The following is an 18,492-nucleotide window of genomic DNA, read 5'->3' as shown; positions in this document are numbered from 1 at the left end:
TGTTGTGGTTGTTTATCCTCACCCAAGGATATTTTTTCCATCGAGTTTTAGAGAGAGTGTGGAAGGGAGAGGGGGAAGAGAGAGAGAGAGAGAGAGAGAGAGAGAGGCATCGATGTAAGACACTTAGATTGGTTGCCTTCCGAACGCGCCAGGGATTTAACCCGCAACCCAGGTATGCACCATTAACCAGGGATTGAACCCTTTGGTGCACTGGTTGATGCTCCAACCACTGAGACACAAATGCCAGGGTTCCTTTACTAATTTATTTATTTATTTTAATTTTTAAAAATTTAATTTTTTTTTACTAAATTTTATAAATATATATTTTTACTGATTTCAGAGAGGAAGGGAGAAGAAGAGGGATTAAAAAGTCAAAGATAAGAGAGAATTATTATTATTATTTTTTTCTTACAAAGAGGAAGGGAGAGGGATAGAGAGTTAGAAACATCGATGAGAGAGAAACATCAATCAGCTGCCTCCTGCACACCCCTATCGATAAGCTGCCTCCTGCACATTCCCTACTGGGGTTGTGCCTGCAACCAAGGTACATGCCCTTGACCGGAATCGAACCTGGGACCATTCAGTCCACAGGCCAACGCTCTATCCACTGAGCCAAACTGTTTAGGGCAAGAGAGAATTATTGATTGGCTACCTCTGCATGCCCCCTACTGGGGATCGAGCCTGCAACCTGAGCATGTGCTGTGACCTCCTAGTTTATAGGTCTACACTTAACCACTGAACCACTCTAGCCATGCTCCTGTACTAATTTTTAATACAAAAGCAATACATGTTAATTACAGAGAAAACAGGAAATATATGAGTAAAATATCCAAAATTCCCAGAGATAATCATTTTTGATGTTTTCATTTTTCTTCCAGAACTTTTATATATTTAATTTTACAAAACCTAGATCCCACTTCTGTTTTGTAACCTGATTTTCACTAAATTTATCATGGATGTCTCCCCACAATCATTGACAGATGAATGAATAAACAAAATAGAATATACATGCAATGGAATATTATTCAGCCTTAAATAAAAAAAAGGAAATTCTGACACATGCTACAACAGGGATGAATCTTGAAAGCAGTATGCTAAGTGAAATAAGCTGGTCACAAAAGGACAATACTGCATGATTCCACTTACATGAGATACTTAGAGTAGTCAAACTCATGGAGACAGAAAGTAGAAAGTAGTAGTTGTGAAAGGATAGGGGGATAAGGGGACGGGGAGTTATTGTTTAATGCAGCGGTCGCCAACCGGTGGTCCGTGGACCACTGGTGGTCTGTGAGGTCTGAAAGGTTGGCGATCGCTGGTTAAATGGGCAGAGTTCAGTTTTACAATACGAAGAGTTCTAGGGATGAATGGTGGTGATGGAAGCACAATGTGAATGTACTTAATGCCAGTGAACTGTAACATACAAGTGTATAAAACGATAAATCCTATGTTATGTGTATTTAATCACAATTAAAATTTTAAATAAATTAAATGTCCAAAAACTTTAAAGCAGCATCTTCTATTTACATTCATATTTCTAATTGTACTTGCCCACAGTTGATAAAATCAGAAGTGTATCTGAAAACTGCTATTATATATTGGGCTCAGGAAAAGAATCTGTATTTTAATATGAGCTCCTTCAATTCTTACAAATTAATAATAAAAACATGAGCATTTGAGATCTTGGTTCCCAGGATGTCATCAGTTTGATTCAAATAAACTCTTACAAAAATTCTCTACAGGTTTGGATAATTCTAATATGAACACAACATACTTACTCCATCCTCTTACCCAATAAACATACCCAAGATGCCCCCCAGTCATCTTTTCACAACCTGCTTAAAATCTTCTCCCCTCCCCCACACTGTACAACCCCCTTCAGTGCTCACAGCCCACAGCTGGGCAATGGTTCAAGGCTGCATTTTCCTCTGCATGGGGACCCTAGGAGAGGCCCACAGCGAAGTCCACTACCATGCTCAACCTGCTTAAAACCTTTTTGGATGAGTTGTGCCGAGAACCTTTGCACTCCTGCGACCCAACGTGGAGCTCTCAGGGCTGGGAGCCTGCAGGCAGCGGCCTGCAACGTGAGTGCCATCTCAGTGCCCACCACACCCTGCATGTGGTCCTGGGGCCTGAGGGAGGGCGATGGTAGGAGGCTGTGCACTGGCCCCAATCTGCTCTCAGTGCATAAGTTCACCGAGAAACATGAATGAATAACAACAGAAAATGATATTGGAACAGGGGGATCAACAATTTTGCACAGGAAGCTTTGGGAGATGATGTTTACTGTAGTCTGCCTGAAATTGGGACAAAATTGAACTAACAAGATGAGTTTGGTGTTTTGAAAAGTGTGAAAGCTGCTAGTGAACTCTACTCTCCTCTACCAGGAGAATTAACTGAAATTAATGAAGCTCTTGCAGAAAATCCAGGACTTGTCAACAAATCCTATTATGAAGATGTTTGGCTGATGACGATGACACTGAGTAACCTTTCAGAACTAGATGAACTAATGAGTGAAGCATATGAGAAATACATAAAAGCCCGGCCTGGCTGATGACGATGACACTGAGTAACCTTTCAGACTAGATGAACTAATGAGTGAAGCAGCGTGTGAGAAATACATAAAAGCCGGGCCTGTGTGGCTCTGTGGTAGAGCATCAACCTATGAACCAGGAGGTGACAGTTCAATTCCCAGCCAGGGCACATGAGTGGGTTGCAGGCTTGATCCCCAGTAGGGGGCGTGCAGGAGGCAGCTGATCAATGATTCTCTCTCATCATTGATGTTTCTCCCTCTCCCTTCCTCTCTGAAATCAATAAAAATAAAAATAATAGAATATATGTATATATATTTTTGTTTTATTTTAAAGAAGGGGGGGGGTCATAAAATAAAATCCCAAACAACCTGAGTGCAATGGGAAGCCATGAGGGGTTTTGACCAGAAAAGCAGTCTGATCCTGGTGGGGTTCTAAAAAGGGATTAATAAAATTATGTTATATTCATACCAGGTATATTGTGTAGCTGTCACAATTTCGTAGAACATTTATGATGGAAGAACAATTATGACACATTACTTAAAAAGATTATAAAAAGCATTTTTTAAAACGTACACAGACAATAAAAGACTGACGAACACATAAAAAAGTTAACAATGTTAGATCTAAGAGGTGGGATTATGGAGAATTTTGCTTTCTTTGTTTTGTTTAACTATTGTATAACCAACATTTTATAATATAAAAACTTACATTTCATTCCTCAAGTGAACTTTTTAATACAGTATATCCCAAGGACGCAAAATTCTGCAGTAGAATTTTGAAAGCTCTAGCCCAGGGGTGGTCAAACTTTTTGACTCGAGGGCCACAATGGGTTCTTAAACTGGACCGGAGGGCCGGAACAAAAGACAATGGGTTCTTAAACGGAACCGGAGGGCCGGAACAAAAGCATGGATGGAGTGTTTGTGTGAACTAATATAAATTCAAAGTAAACATCATTACATAAAAGTGTACGGTCTTTTTTTTCAATAGTTTTATTCATTTCAAACGGCTGCTCTAGCCCCAGGAAAAATGAAGTGAAAAAAAGAAGGGACTTGCTTAAAATCACAGGGCTGGTCGATGGCATGGCCTACGCCTGGTTTGTAGCCCAAAGCTATTTCTACTCTAAGACTTATCTCTGCCACTGTTTGTATTTTTTGACTTAAAGATTTTTAAATTATTGACTTTTAGAGAGAGAGAGGGAGAGGGAGAGAGGAACATCAATGTGAGAGAGAAACACTGATCAGCTGTCTCCTGCATGCTCCCTACTGGGGATTGAGCCTGCAACCTGGACATGTACCCTGCCTGAGAATTGGACCGGCAACCTTTCGCTGCACAGGATGATGTCTAACCAACTGAGCCACACCGGCCAGGGTACTGCCACCTGTTTGGAAGGCCAGAAATTCCACCATTAAAAACTTTCCTCTAGAACAGTGGTTCTCAATCTTCTGGCCCTTTAAATACAGTTCCTCATGTTGTGACCCAACCATAAAATTATTTTGTTGCTACTTCCTAACTGTAATGTTGCTACTGTTATGAATCGTAATGTAAATATCTGATATGCAGGATGGTCTTAGGTGACCCCTGAGAAAGGGTCGTTCGACCACCAAAGGGGTCGCGACCACAGGTTGAGAACCACTGCTCTAGAAGGTTTTGCCCATTCTGCTCTTACCTTTCTATAAACTCAGCAGCTTTCATAAACCCACAGGCTCCTCTCTGGCAGGAGGTGCTAGTGGTCATCCTGGACAGCAGCTAACCAGTCAGCCTCGGGACATCCTGAGCCTGCGAGCCTCCCTCCTGCCACCAGCCTGGCACTGTCTGCTCCGCCCACGCACACACTCCTCAACTGCCGCGAGATGGCTCAATCTGTAAATATTTACTGACCTGAACACTGACCACGGACCCTGTAACAAAACATGTAACTTGGCGTTAAGTACTCACAAAATAGATGGTGTTTTCAGAATTCTTATTCCACCAGGCTGATTGGGAAATACATCTTCCAGGAAAAAATATATGTGTCCGACTGCAATACCTAAAGTCAACCAGAAATAAAGGAGGGAGAGGATTAAAATTTTAATTGCAAGTGAATCTACCAACACAAATTCCTTATATTTAGGAAGAAATATCAGTATAGTAAGAATTAGAAAACTAATATTATAACCTTTGAGCACATAACTATTAAATAATCCCGTAATAGCTATTATATGAAGGCCAAACATGAAAAATAGTGACAAAATAAGTTGATAAGTAATGTAATAGAAAAGCAATGATAAGACTCTTACCCAAGAGGTCCACAATGATTGAGTTCCCCAATAACAAGGAAAAGCCCATGAGCACCCAGGGTAGGAAGGGGGCCTGGAAATTGAGAAGGCCGAAGAAGTTCATGCGGACATATGGGTTCCTTCGGCTCCACACGTAGACGAGCATTATTGTAAAGGCCTGGCCCAAGAAAACTAAGCTCACAAACAAACCAAAAATCTAGCAGATGGCATTAAGGAAAATATCAACATTAAAATGTAATAGGGAAGACTGGGCAAGAGAACTAAGGATTGTGTTCGAACACAAGTCTCAATTAGGAAAGCTAAGCATTAGTTACTTACATCTTTAGAAGAAAAAGGCCTGAAAATGATTCCCCAGAGCAATCAGGCAAAAACCTGCTTAGGCCAAATTATCTGGATTTCAAAGTGTTATTCTGCTCTCATGAAGTTTTTGTCTTTTTGGAAAATGTGTTAATTATTTGGTCAATAATTGAACTGAAGTTCACTCACCATTAGCACCTTTACAGAGGGTGAATAAAGCCAAGTGCAGCAAAACCATCTTATCAGATGGACTACATTCAAGTCTGTTATATGGTTGACAATTCTTTCTTTTTTTAAATAATTTATCAGTTTTGGCCAGAACCGGTTTGGCTCAGTGGATAGAGCGTCGGCCTGCAGACTGAAAGGTCCCAGGTTCGATTCCGGTCAAGGGCATGTACCTGGGTTGCAGGCACATCCCCAGTAGGAGATGAAATAATTTATCAGTTTTGGTAGTAACCAAATAAATATCTTACCAATTTTATTTAGAAGTGAAGCACACCATGAACAATAATATAGGGTACCCCCCAAAATGTATACACATACTTTGAATAATTATAAAGGCAGTGTTTTTTAAAATACACTTCACTTTCAAAACTTAAAATGCTGTTAAAGAGTATGTATACATTTTGGGGGGGAGAATACACACACACACACACACACACACCTTCTTTATCCATTTATCCACTAGCAGACAGTAACCCACCTTGGTTAGAAGTTCCTCTGACGTGCTCATAGTAGAAAAGCATCCTGTCTAACCACTGGGCTTAGAAACTGTCACATAAAGTGTGCTGTACAATAACCAGTAGTACCCTCAAGCTAAAATCTGGAGGTCTCTGCTTATTCAGAATATCTAGTGAATTGTGGGAGACAGATGAAAAACTTTAGAAAGAGAGAGGTTGGTACATTTTCCTATGTTTGTTCTATTTGTTGAAGGATACAGTCATTAAAAATCCACCAAAAAGGAACATAAATACAAAGTCTGCTGTCCGGCCTCGGAAAGAGCCTTCTTCTAGCATTCGACAGTAACGGTATCTTAGGTTCCAGGTTAAGAAAATGTTAAGCACACAAACATGAAGGAAGTAAAATTTAATGTATCACAAGAATACTTGGACTCCATATCATTTATAAGTCAAGGCTTTTTTTGTAAAAATGTTTATAAGTGGTAGGATGGTTACTTCTCTCTACATTTTATGCAACTTCATATTTTACAAAAACTGTTCCGAATTGGGGAATCAAGCCAGATGCTGGATAAACATGCCTCCAGTCACCTATTAAACCTTTTCAAACTTGTATCATCTTTTCCACGTCCAGCCACACCACAGTCTGCGTCACCCTTGCTTTTGCACACCTAACTTGGGAGAAATCTGCATCAAGTAGATTACCCTGAGTGGTAATCTACTTCTTCAGGCTGGTAGAGTATTTCTATATCTCAGTCAATGAAGTTGCATTTTGATGAAAAAATTTAATTATTAGAAACTTACCAGAATATACCATATAGGAGACACAGGAATCCATCCTAGGGCAGGAATCCTGTCACCCCCTACATGGCTCTCAGGCTACTGCTGCAGGTTGAGGTGAGCTGTCCCTGCCCTCTTTCCAGAGGGTCAGGGTGGAGGAGGAAGATCTGCTCAGTGGCCCCAATTACCATGTGACCAGAGCACAACTCTTCCTGTCTCTCAATAAACTGGAACGCAGCAAGCCTGGCAGACATTATGGCTCTGTCTTTTCAGCCAGTAGAACCAGCAACTAAGATACAAGATCTCAAGTTTCCATTCTTCATGAATCCACTCCCAGACCTGTATCAAAGCTCTAGCAATTATCACTATATTCAGCTTGTGTTTTACTACTTAGTTTCTGTTGATGTTACTTTCTAAGCATGCATCAATCAAATCACTCCTCTCCCTTGATCAGATTTGCAAGTGACTTAGAGGCAGACATGTAATCGTTTTATGGTTAAACTAGAAGCCTGATGCACAAAATTCGTGCCAGAGTAGGCCTTCCTTCCCCTGGCTGCTGGCACCAGCTTTCCTCCAGCACCCGGAACCCGAGCTTCCCTCCAGCCCTTGGCAGGCACCTGGGACCTGGGCTTCCCTTGCAGGGGGAAGGAATTAGCATATTAGCTTTTACACTTTTATTAGCGTATTACACTTTTATTATTATAGATACCTCCCCTTTGAACCAGCAGTGACCTACAAACACCCTCAAAACATTACTATCTGACCAACTACTCTGCACCATTGAGCCAGTACCTAGAAGTTACAGCTAAAATGTTAACAAAGCCTTAGCTGGTTTGGCTCAGTGGACAGAGCGTTGGCCTGTGAACTGAAGAGTCCTGGGTTTGATTCTGGTCAAGGGCACATGTCCAGGTTGCAGGCTTGATCCCCAGTAGGGGGTGTGCAGGAGGCAACCAATCAATGATTCTCATCATTGATGTTTCTATTTCTTTCTCTCTTCCTTCCTCTCTGAAATGAATAAAAACATATTAAAAAAATAAAATGGTAACAAATAACAGGATTAATAGTTTCAACTTAATATTGTATTTCCTCAGTGAACCTAAAGTTTTTATGCTAACCCCACTTAATAAAGGATACAGAAATATCATGTTAAATAAAAAATTGAATCCAACAGGCCCAAAAAATAAAAAATTGGTGATTAGCCTCCATATCTGTTAAAAGAAAAAAAATCAAGAGAGAGGTAGATTAAGTAAAATATACCAAGAAACACTTTCATACTAAGACAAAAGAGATATCCTCTGACTATGATGGTTGAAAGGCCATGGCTAGGTGATACGGTGTTCTGAACCAAAAAGTGGGGCACAAAATCTGACACTGGATTTTGAAAGTCTGAATGATGTCACTCAACTCCTGAAATCTGTAACGATAATAGGACAGAAATCTTGAAATTGTGATTGTCTTTAAAAATACAAAACAAACAAAAGCCCACACCTGCGCACGCTCCCTCTCGGGAGCACACCTGCTCCTGAGCCTTTCCGGCTCCCTCTTCTTCCGCCCGGGCACCTGGCACCTTTGTCTTTCTCTCTCCTAAGCTCCAGCGGTCCTTTTCTTTTGCTTCTGTAACTTGTTTCCTGAACCTACACAGCCCAGCTGGCTCACTTCTACTACCTCTGTAACTTTCTAGATAAACTTTCTCTTATAATTTGGGAGGAAAAAAAAGTCCACACCGCATGGTTAGGCAAATTATAGGAAAAAATTTGATGAAAAGACTAGGTTAATTTACATATTAGAAAACAGTGCTTTCATATATGTAGTATCACAATTTAATGAATAGTCTTGAGACACCAGAGAAAAACTCCAGGGATCTAATACAAATTACTAAAAAATGTTTCTATATTAACTGTTTGACTGCTAAGGAGTGCTATCGCGCTCTTCTTATTTAAAACAAATTTATGTAAACAATTGGTATTTTTAAATTTTTGTTGTTGCAAAGCAATATAAGTGAGTTTATTGTATAAAAAGTGTTTTACATTTTTTCCCATACATGCGCAATTAGTGCCGCAGTTTAGGCGTATGTCCGAAAAAATACGTCAGCAGCCAATCAGTTAAGTAGCCCAAAACACCCAGAGTAAAGAGTAACTGTAAAGCAAATATTCAAATTCTAGTCTGAACAAATAGCTAACTCCCGCCCTGGCCGGGTAGCTCAGTTGGTTAGAGCATCGTCCCAATATGCCAAAATTGTGGGTTCAATATCCAGTCAGGGCACATACAAGAAGCAACCAATGAATGCATTAAAAAAAAAAAAAGCCAACTTCCTACAAGTAAAGACCTAATGCTCTAATAACTAGATTGGTAGATATAAGGACACGCATGTTCTTGTTGAAAATTACTCTTCCCTACCCGACCCATGGAGCTCACAATAAAAACAACTTCTCACAATGGTAGAGCACTTAACATTTTAAAGTAGTTTAACATATTCTAGTAGCTCATGTGATCTTAATCTTGTTTCCACCATTCCCATATCATACTAAGAATACTTTTAAAATGGCTTGCCCAAGAACACATAAATTGTAAAGGGAGACTCTGAACTCCAACCTAAAACTTCTAACTCCTAATGCAGATTCACAGTATCAAGAGTTTACCTCCAGGCAAAATCAAGCCAAGCAATTATTAACCTGAAGCAATACTTGGGTGGAGCTACAGCACCAAGCAAAGGCCATGAGTATCAAAGGAAGAAGACATGACAAGAGTCCAGAGGGCTGCTTTAAGTATTATTAAACTCTTAAGAACTGCTAACTAATAAAGGTGAAACAATTCAGTTCTGCAGTCCTAGACTTTAGAGCCCACAATCTAGCCAGGACACCAGCATATAAACAAGTGCAAGTCTGAGATAAGAGATGCTCTAAAGCAGTGGTTCTCAACCTTCCTAATGCCGTGACCCTTTAATATAGTTCATGTTGTGGTGACCCCCAATTTCATTGTTACAAATTGAACATAATTAAAGCATAGTGATTAATCACAAAAACAATATGTAATTACATATGTGTTTTCCGATGGTCTTAGGTGACCCACAGGTTGAGAACTGCTGCTCTAAAGGAAGCATTTACAAATACCCTAGGGAAACAAAAGAGATGGTTACATAAAAGCTTCTCTTGAAAGGCAAGCTGGAATTCAGTGGGTATAAAGTGAATGAAACACACTTGAAACAGAGTGAATAGCATGTATAGAGGCAGAAATACTGGTTTTTGGGTCTCTCTCCCATTCCAACTATAGCCTATATGAACATCCTGGAGCAGGAAAGACATCTCTCTTTTAGCACTATCATTACTGGAAAGGACTACCTTCCACTGCAATCTAACAAACTGGCGTGTCGTTTAAGATGTCAATCTTTTGAGTTTTTGATGGATCACCTTAAAAGCACTAATAGAGGAAAGAGCATTTGAGATCTTGCTCCCCACCCTCACACTGGCATATTTTGTCAGTTCAGCTTAAATAAATTCTTATAAAAGTTCAAAAATAAGTAAATAAAATAAAAGCACTAATAGAGTTGAGGGTCTTTCCCTCCTGGGGGCATGCTCACACCTTTCCCTCCCCCTACTTTCCCCCCAGGCACCTGTTAACTTTTGTCTCTCCCTCTCCTAAGCTCCAAGGGTCCTTCTTTTACTTCTATAACTTGTTTCCTGAGTCTATGCAGCCCAGCTGGATCACTTATTTTTTTAAACTTTATTTATTGATTTTTAAAATTTATTTATTTACTTAATTTTAATCCTCACCCAAGGATATGTTTAGGGAGAGGAAGGGAGAGAGGGAAGGAGAGGAAGAAAAGGAGGGAGGGGGGGAGAGAGGGTGAGGGAGGAGAGAGAGAGAGAGAGAGAGAGAGAGAGAGACATATACCTGTTGTTCCACTTATTTATGCATTCATTGGTTGCTTCTTGTATGTACCCTGACCAGAGATCAAACCCGCAACTTTGGTGTAACCAGACACCGCTCTAACCAACTGAGCTACCCAGCCAGAGCTTGTAACTTTCTAAATAACCTTTCTCTTACAATTTGAAAATAAATAAATGAATAATAAAATGCACTGATAGAGCTGAATTCCAGAACTGGACAATGGTGATAACACCAAGGTGGTGGGTGTGCCAGGCGGCAAATGCACAAAATAAAGTGAGATTCTCCCTGGTCAGTCTCTCAAATCCAATATTAACTCTGAACTAGTGATTCCTAAATATAGGAACTGGACACATCAAAGCAAATCCATGCAGGGAACTTTAAAAACTCCACACAGATTCTTAATTCCTAACCTTGGTTATTCTGACTTAGTACATGAGGAGAAGCTTGAGAATCTCTTAAACATTCCCAATGAGGCCGCAGAAACCCTGTTTATACCTCCCACAATAAGACTTATAATCAGACATTTCCACTGATTTCTCTGCATTCTTTTCTGAGGTAGTATATAGCAGGCTTTGCTATTAAAAAGTAAGAAAAACACGTTTAAAAACTGAAACATCATGACTGCGATGGACCACTTACTTGGAAGTGTTTAAAGATTAATTCAGGGTTGAAGTACAGCTGAAAAGGTGTGATCAATTCCAACTGCTGAAATAGAGAAAGAGCTCCTTAAGCGAATCAAATCAAGAAGTAAAATTTCATCATCTACGATGAAGGATTAGTAGGGCAAGCAATTTCCAACTCTCAGTCACTTAGACTGAATCCTTTAAAGCCGCCGGGAGAGGCTGGTAAAGAATTCTCTAAGACTGGTACAATTCTGTGTGTCCTCAATACCCAACACAGAATGAAAGTCTGTTCTAAATTGCAGTAGTTGAGGCTGGCCTGAAGGCATGGGAGGCAGGTGGTGATATACATCTTAGATATGGGGCAAGTAATGAGCGGCTGCTCGATCTGCCCATCACAGTTGGGCAAAGCAACACATCTCACTCAAAAGAAATGAGACTCGCCCGGCTCGGCCAGCGTGGCTCAGTGGTTGAGCATCGACCTACGAACCAGGAGGTCACAGTTGGATTCCCAGTCGGGCCACATGCCCGGGTTGCCGGCTTGATCCCCAGTGGGGGGCGTGCAGGAGGCAGCCGCTCAACGATTCTTTCTCATCATTGATGCTTCTATCTCTCTAAAATCAATAAAAATATGTTTTTTAAAAGAAACAATACTCAAGACCCTGCTTCCAGCCAACCTCTGTATTCACACTGTTTATTTTAAGCCTCTTGCTTTTGGACAACTTCCAGCTTTCTATCCTCCATATCTAAGTTTCTTCATAGGCGGACTTTCCCCCACTAGTCACCGCGGTACCACTTGGCCATTGGTGCCACTTGGCCATCGCCCGGGTCCCCAGACACGTTTTCTGGGTGGGCGGCTCCCGCTGCGCCGCCCCGACTTGCGACAGGTCCGGCCTTCCTGTCTCAGAAACTGACCCGCAGCCCTGATCCTCCAGCCCTCCCGCAGCAGCACTCCCTTCCCGCGGCCCCGGCTAATCAGTCTGAAAGCAATTCCGAAGCCCCGAGTGCGCCCAGTCCACCGCCACCCACCCTGAGACCCAACCATCTGGGCTTCCCGGAGGCCCAAGCCCGCCTCCCCAGGACCCGATTATTCCCAGCCTGGATCATGAGAAGCCGGCGCTGCATCTGCTCACCACGGCGGCGGTGGTGAGGACGCAGGCGGTGGTGTAGGCGCGGCTGACCGGTGGGATCTGCAGGTACTCCAGCCGGAGGCTCTGGTACGCCATCTTCCCCACCGCCGCCTGCCCCCGCCCCACTTCCCCTTCCGCCAGTCAGCCCAGCGGCGGGGCGGGGCCAAAGAGGCCTCCCGGTACCCTGCCCGCTGTCGTCCAATCGGCGCCGCGCAGCCTGCTAACCACCAATCGCAGGAGCCCTAAGGAAAGCCATTCACCAATCAGGAGTTGCGTCTCGGCGGCGACCCAGCCTGGCTTCCTCACCCGCCCACGTCGCTGAGAGGAGAGTCGGTGCAGTTTCCTTCCGCCAATCCCCGGGGGCCACAGCTAGCTGGCTCGCCCGGCCCCCGTCAGTCACCGACCGAGCAGCCAGCCAATCAGGAGCGCGGCATCATCCCGCCTTGGCTCTCGTTCGCTGAGGCGGGCATCTTTCGGTGTTTTGAGCTGCCGCGCCACCGATCTCGGGCAGCGAGAGGTGGTTGAACGGAGGTGGCGGGTAACCACTGTTTGATCGAAATTGCCTCCCTCACAGTCGCTTCGGTAAGTGCCGCGGGGCTCCACTTTCTCACAGGAAAGGAGGGGAGGAGTGGAAGTGGGTGAGGCATCACCGCGGGGCTCTGCAGCCGCCTGGCCGGCGGGGCCTCCGACCTGAAGGTCCCGGCATGCAGCGGGGTCGCGGGGCCCGACGGGAGCCGGTCCTCCGGCCGGAAGGAGTTCCTGCTGGGCTGTTATCTGCAACTCTGTCAACTCAGTTCGTGGAGGTATTCCGGGCACCTCGTGTGTTTACTCTGCAAATACTGATTAAGCCGCCTTTGTCCTGCCCCGAGGAAGTCTAGGGCCAGCAGGGAAGCTGAGATGGGCCCGTGATAACATCCTGAAGCGGAACTCGGTCGGTGCCTGAAGAAAGGCCCCGTTGGTGTTCAGGGGAGGGGGTGCGCCACCAAGGAAGTGTGTTTAAACTGACCCCTGAAGGAGGTTTGGCCACGACATCTTACCTTGAAGGGAAGACGTCACAGGGGAAAAAGTAGTTCGGTTTGGTTGGGAAGAGTAGTCAGATCTTGACAAACGAATAAGGAAGCGCTCAAAGTTTAGGAATAGGGAATGGCCGTCAAATCTGGTAGTATGTAAGGAAGGAACCAAACCAAAGGGTGAAGAGAGTGGTTTTTACAAAGGATATGAACGGGTGTTCACGGGAGGAGAACCCAAAAAGCTAACATGTAGGAAGCAGTACCCAGTTTACTGGTAATCAGAGAAATGCACTAAAAATATTTTTGCCTGCTCCTCAAATATCGCCCTCACATTCTTTTATTCTGTTGATAAAAGAATGCTTCATGTACCGCTTACCCTGGTAAGGAAGAACAACGGGCCTTGAAAGAGCTTTGGCCGTGTCTCCTAGGGAAGAAAGGCAAGATGGGAATGTTTTGAGAACTGCAGTGGATCTTTCAATTTGGGGGCTTGATTAGGATTGGGTAGAGACCGTGACACGACAGTACAGGATTGGCAGAAACAGCCGAGGCAGGGGTTTCAGAGAAACTTAGGTTCTGCATGTTGATGCTTCCCATTGAAGAGCTGATCCACCTTTGGGGCAGTTCAAGCCATTAGAACGATGAAAATAGACTGGTTTCCTAGAATAGGAAAGTCACGCTAATGTAAACAGTAAATTGCTTGTTGGGGTGGGAGTGTAGGTAGTTTCAGTCCTCAGTATCCAACTCGTGTGTGGGGCTAGATGGTTTTGGTTTTCAAAACACAACACTAAAGCAATTGTATGTCTACCAGTTTGGTAAAAATTAGAATGCTTAATGGTGTTGGCAAAGATGTGAGAAATTCTCACATACTGTAAGTGAGAGTGTAATTCATTGTAGGACATCCCCACCCCCAGCAATGCTCTAAACATTTTGGCAGTATTTAGTGAAATTATGAGAAAATTCTTTGGCCAGCAATTACTTGCCTGTGTAAATACCCTCAAAGTCCCTAAGGAGAAATCATAGAAGGGTGTTTATTACAGTATCATTTCTGGTAGTAAGGTGCTGAAAGCAAACTAGGTGTTTGTCACAAGGAGAATGGACTTTAAGTGTGGTATGTGCATATGATAAAATTGTTGGTATACTTCAGCCAGAACCAATGAGGTAAACTGAAGGATAATAACGAAGTGATTGCAAACATAAAGGAAAATGTAAACATACACATGCAAAACTGTATTTTTCAACAACATGTATATCTAAAACCTGTTAAAGTTGAATTAACATTAAAGACAAATTGAAAAAAGCATATTTAGAAACATTAGAGGGGGGTTGGGGAGGGATTGAGCAAAAAAGAAAAGTAGAACTCACGGACATGGGTAACTTTGGTGATTGCTCGGAGAGGGGAGGAGGTGGAAGAGGGCATAGAGGGGATAAATGGTGATGAAAACAAAACAAACATTAGAGTAGGTTCCTAAGGGAGATGAAAGGTAGAAGAATAAAATAAGTAAGAGAAGACCTCGCCTGAAGTAAAAATAGAGTGAGTGAAATAGGAAGTATTATCTATCAGCTCGATTGTGAACATGTGAAGTCTTTAAAACGGGCAGAATGTGGTTAGTAAGGGTTGGGTGATGAAGGCCCTTGCAAGCCATGTTGAAAGAGTTTTGAACTTGATCCTGAAGCATAGGGAAGTGTTGAGGAAATAAAAACCCTGCCAACCCAGAGACTCCTCTCCACAACATATAGAAAAGAAAGTAGTTTTATTAATGAATAGTCATATTCAGATTACAATGCACTGTAGATAATTTGGGTGAGATTACAAAGACAGAAAGGAATTCTACCTTATTTATGCAGCCAAGCAATTACGGCCATTCTATTTTAGTCATTGCATATATAAATTCTCAAAATTAATGGCATCTTGTCTTCTTATAAAAAGATTTGACCGTACCATTTGCTTCAAATCCTATTTAATAAAAGGCTAATATGCAAATTGTCCCCAGGGAGCGGGGTTGGCCCACCAACTGTCTGAAGCCCCTCCCCCTGGCCAGCCCTGCCCACAACTCCCTCCCCCTCTCTCACCCTCACCCCTGATTGGAGTGGGGGGCAGGCCTGCCAGCCAACCTCCCGCATCCCCTTCCTGGTTGTGCACAAATTCATGCACTGGGCCTCTAGTTCTTTCATAAAGTTCATCCATCCTAAATTCATCTGGTAACTGAGGTATCCATTTATTTTGCTAATTGTCTTTATCTGAAGGAATAATGAAACTTCTCTTATTTCTACAACAAGCATCTGATTATAGCTCAGAAAAAAAGTGTCACTCTCACAGTGACAAGGAGATAGGAAAGCTATTTTCCAAGATGTTTACAGTGTAAAGACTTCTAGACCCTTGAGAAAACACATTGAGAGGTTGTAAAGCTGACAAGGCACTGTTTAGCTACTAACTGCGATTTTTTTCCCTGTTGGCTAGGTTGGAAGGACAGGGAGTTGAGGACATTGGCAAGGGAGTGGTTAAAGTGATGAATGGTGGAGCCTAAAATGGATTGGGAAAGAAGTGAAGTGGGATAGACTGAGTGCAAGAAAGAGAGGATCAGAGGGTTGAAAGTCTTGATGATTAAGGTGTAATGTGAGTACGTGAATGAGAGTTGGAAGAATAGCATAAGAAGTTGTCAGGAAATAGGGCATTTGGGGAGAGAATTTGCAAATATCAAGAGCCAGGTGGCCAAAAGAGTGAAGCCATTAAATCTCATGAAACTGTGTCTCTAGGACTGCTTAGGTTATTTGTCTAAATTTGAATGTTTTCTAGGATGATAACAGATTTCAGAAGACTGAACCACAGGCCAGAGTCCTCAATAAATGAGAGGTAAGGAAAGTGAGAGTCTAAGGGAGGTTATAGATGGATAGAAACAGCCTTAGAGAGAGGCAAGGGTTGGCATCCTGTTGTGGATGAGTGAGGCTGGAATTGGCATTGGGCATCAAGGAACACAAACTTTTCTCTCTATAATGTGATTTATTACTTTCTTCAGATGATTTAATCTAATGATATTTCCTTTACATTTGCAGATTTTTCACAATCAAAATTATCAGCAAAATAAGTCAAGATGTCTGTCGATCCAATGACCTATGAGGCCCAGTTCTTTGGCTTCACACCACAAACTTGCATGCTCAGGATCTACATTGCATTTCAAGACTACCTATTTGAAGTGATGCAGGCTGTTGAACAGGTTATTCTGAAGAAGCTGGAGGGCATCCCAAACTGTGAGATTAGCCCAGTCCAGGTTCGTAAGTGCACAGAGAAGTTTCTTTGCTTCATGAAAGGACGTTTTGATAAGCTTTTTGTCAAAATGGAGCAGCTGTTTTTACAGTGGATTTTGCGTATTCCCCCAAACATCTTGCTTCCAGAAGATAAATCTCAGGAGATGCATTCTTATAGTGAGGAAGAATTCCAGCTTCTCCAGAAAGAAATTGAACAGTTACAGGAGAAGTACAAGACTGAATTATGCACTAAGCAGGCCCTTCTTGCAGAGTTAGAAGAGCAAAAAACTGTTCAGGCCAAACTTAAACAGACATTGGCTTTGTTTGATGAGCTTGAAAATGTTGGCAGAAATCATGGGACTAGTGATTTCAGGGACAGCTTCGTGTTCCTGGCCCAGAACTCCAGAAAACTCCAGGATATTAGAGACAATGTGGAAAAGGAAAGCAAAAGACTGAAAATATCTTAATTTCTAAATAGTAAAAGGAGCCAGTCAAAAGTTGGTCTGTATATTTTGTTGGATTTTCTTTGAACTCTTTCTTGCATTCTGCATTTTCCTTTTGTTTGGTCCACTCCCCTGAAGTATCTGTGTACTACTCGAAACTGATCTTTGAAACATTTATTCCTTATAGGCCTCTAATAGGTGGGAAGGGATTCTTAATCTATTAAAGACTCATTTGGGGCTTGATAAAGAAATAAAGCTTTCCATGGCCAGTCAAAAGATATTTGTAAAAGGTGTACTTTGGTCATGAGTCCTTTGTAACCTTGATCCTTTTTACTTATTCTTTAGATGAGACCAAATGACAAAAAGGTTGAGTGGGTGGCTTCTTTTTTTTTTTTTTAAATATATTTTCATTGATTTCAGAGAGGAAGGGGGAGAGAGAGAGAGAGAGAGAGAAACATCAATGATGAGAGAGTCATTGATCGGCTGCCTCCTGCATGCCCCCACTGGGGATGGAGTCCGAAACCTGTGCCTGTGCCATGACTGGGAATTGACCTGTGACCTCCTGGTTCAATAAAAACAACCATAATCTTTAGTAAAGAAGAAAGAAAATTTTTTTTCTAAAATAAATTCTTTCCATGACCAAGGCCCTGATGGTGTTAAACAGTTTACTGTCTTGGAGCCCAGCAGTGGAAGACCTTGGACAAAAAAGAAGCAGATCTCACTGGAATAGAAAAGGAAGCCTGGAACATACCCAATAGCAAAGTTATGTTAACTGACTGACTGGCATTTATGCCATTTTTTGTTTGTTTCTTTGTTAATTCTCACCTGAGGATACTTTTCCATTGATTTTTAGAGAGTGGAAATGAAGGGGAGAGACAGAAGAAAGAAACACATATGTGAGAGGGACACATCAATTGGTTGCCTCCACCAGGACCAGGGATTGAGTCTACAACCTAGGTATGTGCCCTTGACTGGAATCGAAACTGGGACCTTTCAGTCTGTGGGCATGCTCTATCCACTGAACCACACCAGCCAGGGCATATTTATGCCATTTTTAAATTCGTACTTCAGATAGTTTTGGAATTTTTCTTGTGCCTAATATTTAATTAACTTATGTATTCACACTCATAAGTATCAAATATTTATTACCCTCACTGGGAAATTTTAGCTGTGTCTTTTGCTTAAATTCAATGGAGTCTGATATATCCTTTTGTAATTAATCCATGTAACATGTTAGGTCTCCCCCAAAAAAGGGAAGATTTGGCAATAGTTACTCTCAAGGTATTGCTTGTGTCTTCCTAAAGAACAGGATTTGGAGTTTCTCCTTTATGTAGAAGAGTAACATAGGGTATTAATATTTGCAATTAAATATTTATAGATTTACGAAGTCTCTGTTTACCTGGAATATGCTTATTATCAAAGAGTTCTTTTCCCAATCCTATACATGAAATACAGAGGTTTTTAAAGGCTTTGATTGTCGATTTTCTGCTGTATGTAATGTCATACTATGTTTCCTTCTTCAATATTACTTTTTACCCAAATGAAAAAATTTCCCCCCCGCATTTGTATATCTATAAAATCTCCTAGTATTTACTGG

General features: G+C 42.0%; 2 protein-coding genes across 9 annotated transcripts in view; one reads left to right on the top strand and one right to left on the bottom strand.

The window, feature by feature from the left end:
• DERL2 (derlin 2) overlaps positions 1-12,353 on the bottom strand; it is an 18,978-nt gene extending 6,625 nt beyond the window's left edge. For 2 of the 5 annotated variants that reach the window (XR_001515220.1, XM_015569225.1), the window contains exons 1-6: positions 12,203-12,343; positions 11,089-11,154; positions 7,696-7,769; positions 6,043-6,136; positions 4,808-5,003; positions 4,467-4,557 (exon numbers count right to left, since the gene is read on the bottom strand). Coding sequence is in view for 4 of the 5 variants with exons in the window: in XM_015569225.1 (XP_015424711.1) it covers positions 4,467-4,557; positions 4,808-5,003; positions 6,043-6,136; positions 7,696-7,769; positions 11,089-11,154; positions 12,203-12,295 (614 nt within the window). In the remaining variant the exon portion in view is untranslated. Of the gene's footprint in view, positions 1-4,466; positions 4,558-4,807; positions 5,004-6,042; positions 6,137-7,695; positions 7,770-11,088; positions 11,155-12,202 lie in introns of all 5 variants that reach the window. The other 3 variants (XM_006771880.1, XM_015569227.1, XM_015569226.1) reach the window with 3 other exon arrangements.
• A 162-nt stretch (positions 12,354-12,515) lies between these two features.
• MIS12 (MIS12 kinetochore complex component) lies at positions 12,516-17,334 on the top strand. 4 transcript variants are annotated; one of them, XM_006771878.2, is made up of 3 exons: positions 12,518-12,781; positions 16,004-16,060; positions 16,261-17,334. In XM_006771878.2, exon 3 carries the CDS (start codon positions 16,299-16,301, stop codon positions 16,917-16,919), a length of 621 nt encoding a protein of 206 aa, XP_006771941.1. In that variant the 5' UTR covers positions 12,518-12,781; positions 16,004-16,060; positions 16,261-16,298; the 3' UTR covers positions 16,920-17,334. The 4 variants fall into 4 exon arrangements, with proteins under 4 accessions (XP_006771942.1, XP_006771941.1, XP_015424714.1 ...); XM_015569228.1 differs by lacking the exon at positions 12,518-12,781 and adding an exon at positions 12,930-13,002; XM_015569229.1 differs by lacking the exon at positions 12,518-12,781 and adding an exon at positions 13,014-13,130.
• Positions 17,335-18,492: the final 1,158 nt, after the last annotated feature.

This window comes from Myotis davidii, unplaced genomic scaffold, assembly GCF_000327345.1.
Source record: "Myotis davidii unplaced genomic scaffold, ASM32734v1 scaffold925, whole genome shotgun sequence".
Classification (NCBI taxonomy): domain Eukaryota; kingdom Metazoa; phylum Chordata; class Mammalia; order Chiroptera; family Vespertilionidae; genus Myotis; species Myotis davidii.
Note: the sequence above shows the minus strand (reverse complement) of the source record. Positions and strands in the feature narration are given on the sequence as shown.

Coding starts and splice junctions, on each gene's coding strand:
- MIS12 (XM_006771879.2), top strand. CDS start 16,299: ATGTCTGTCGATCCAATGACCTATGAGGCCCAGTTCTTTGGCTTCACA.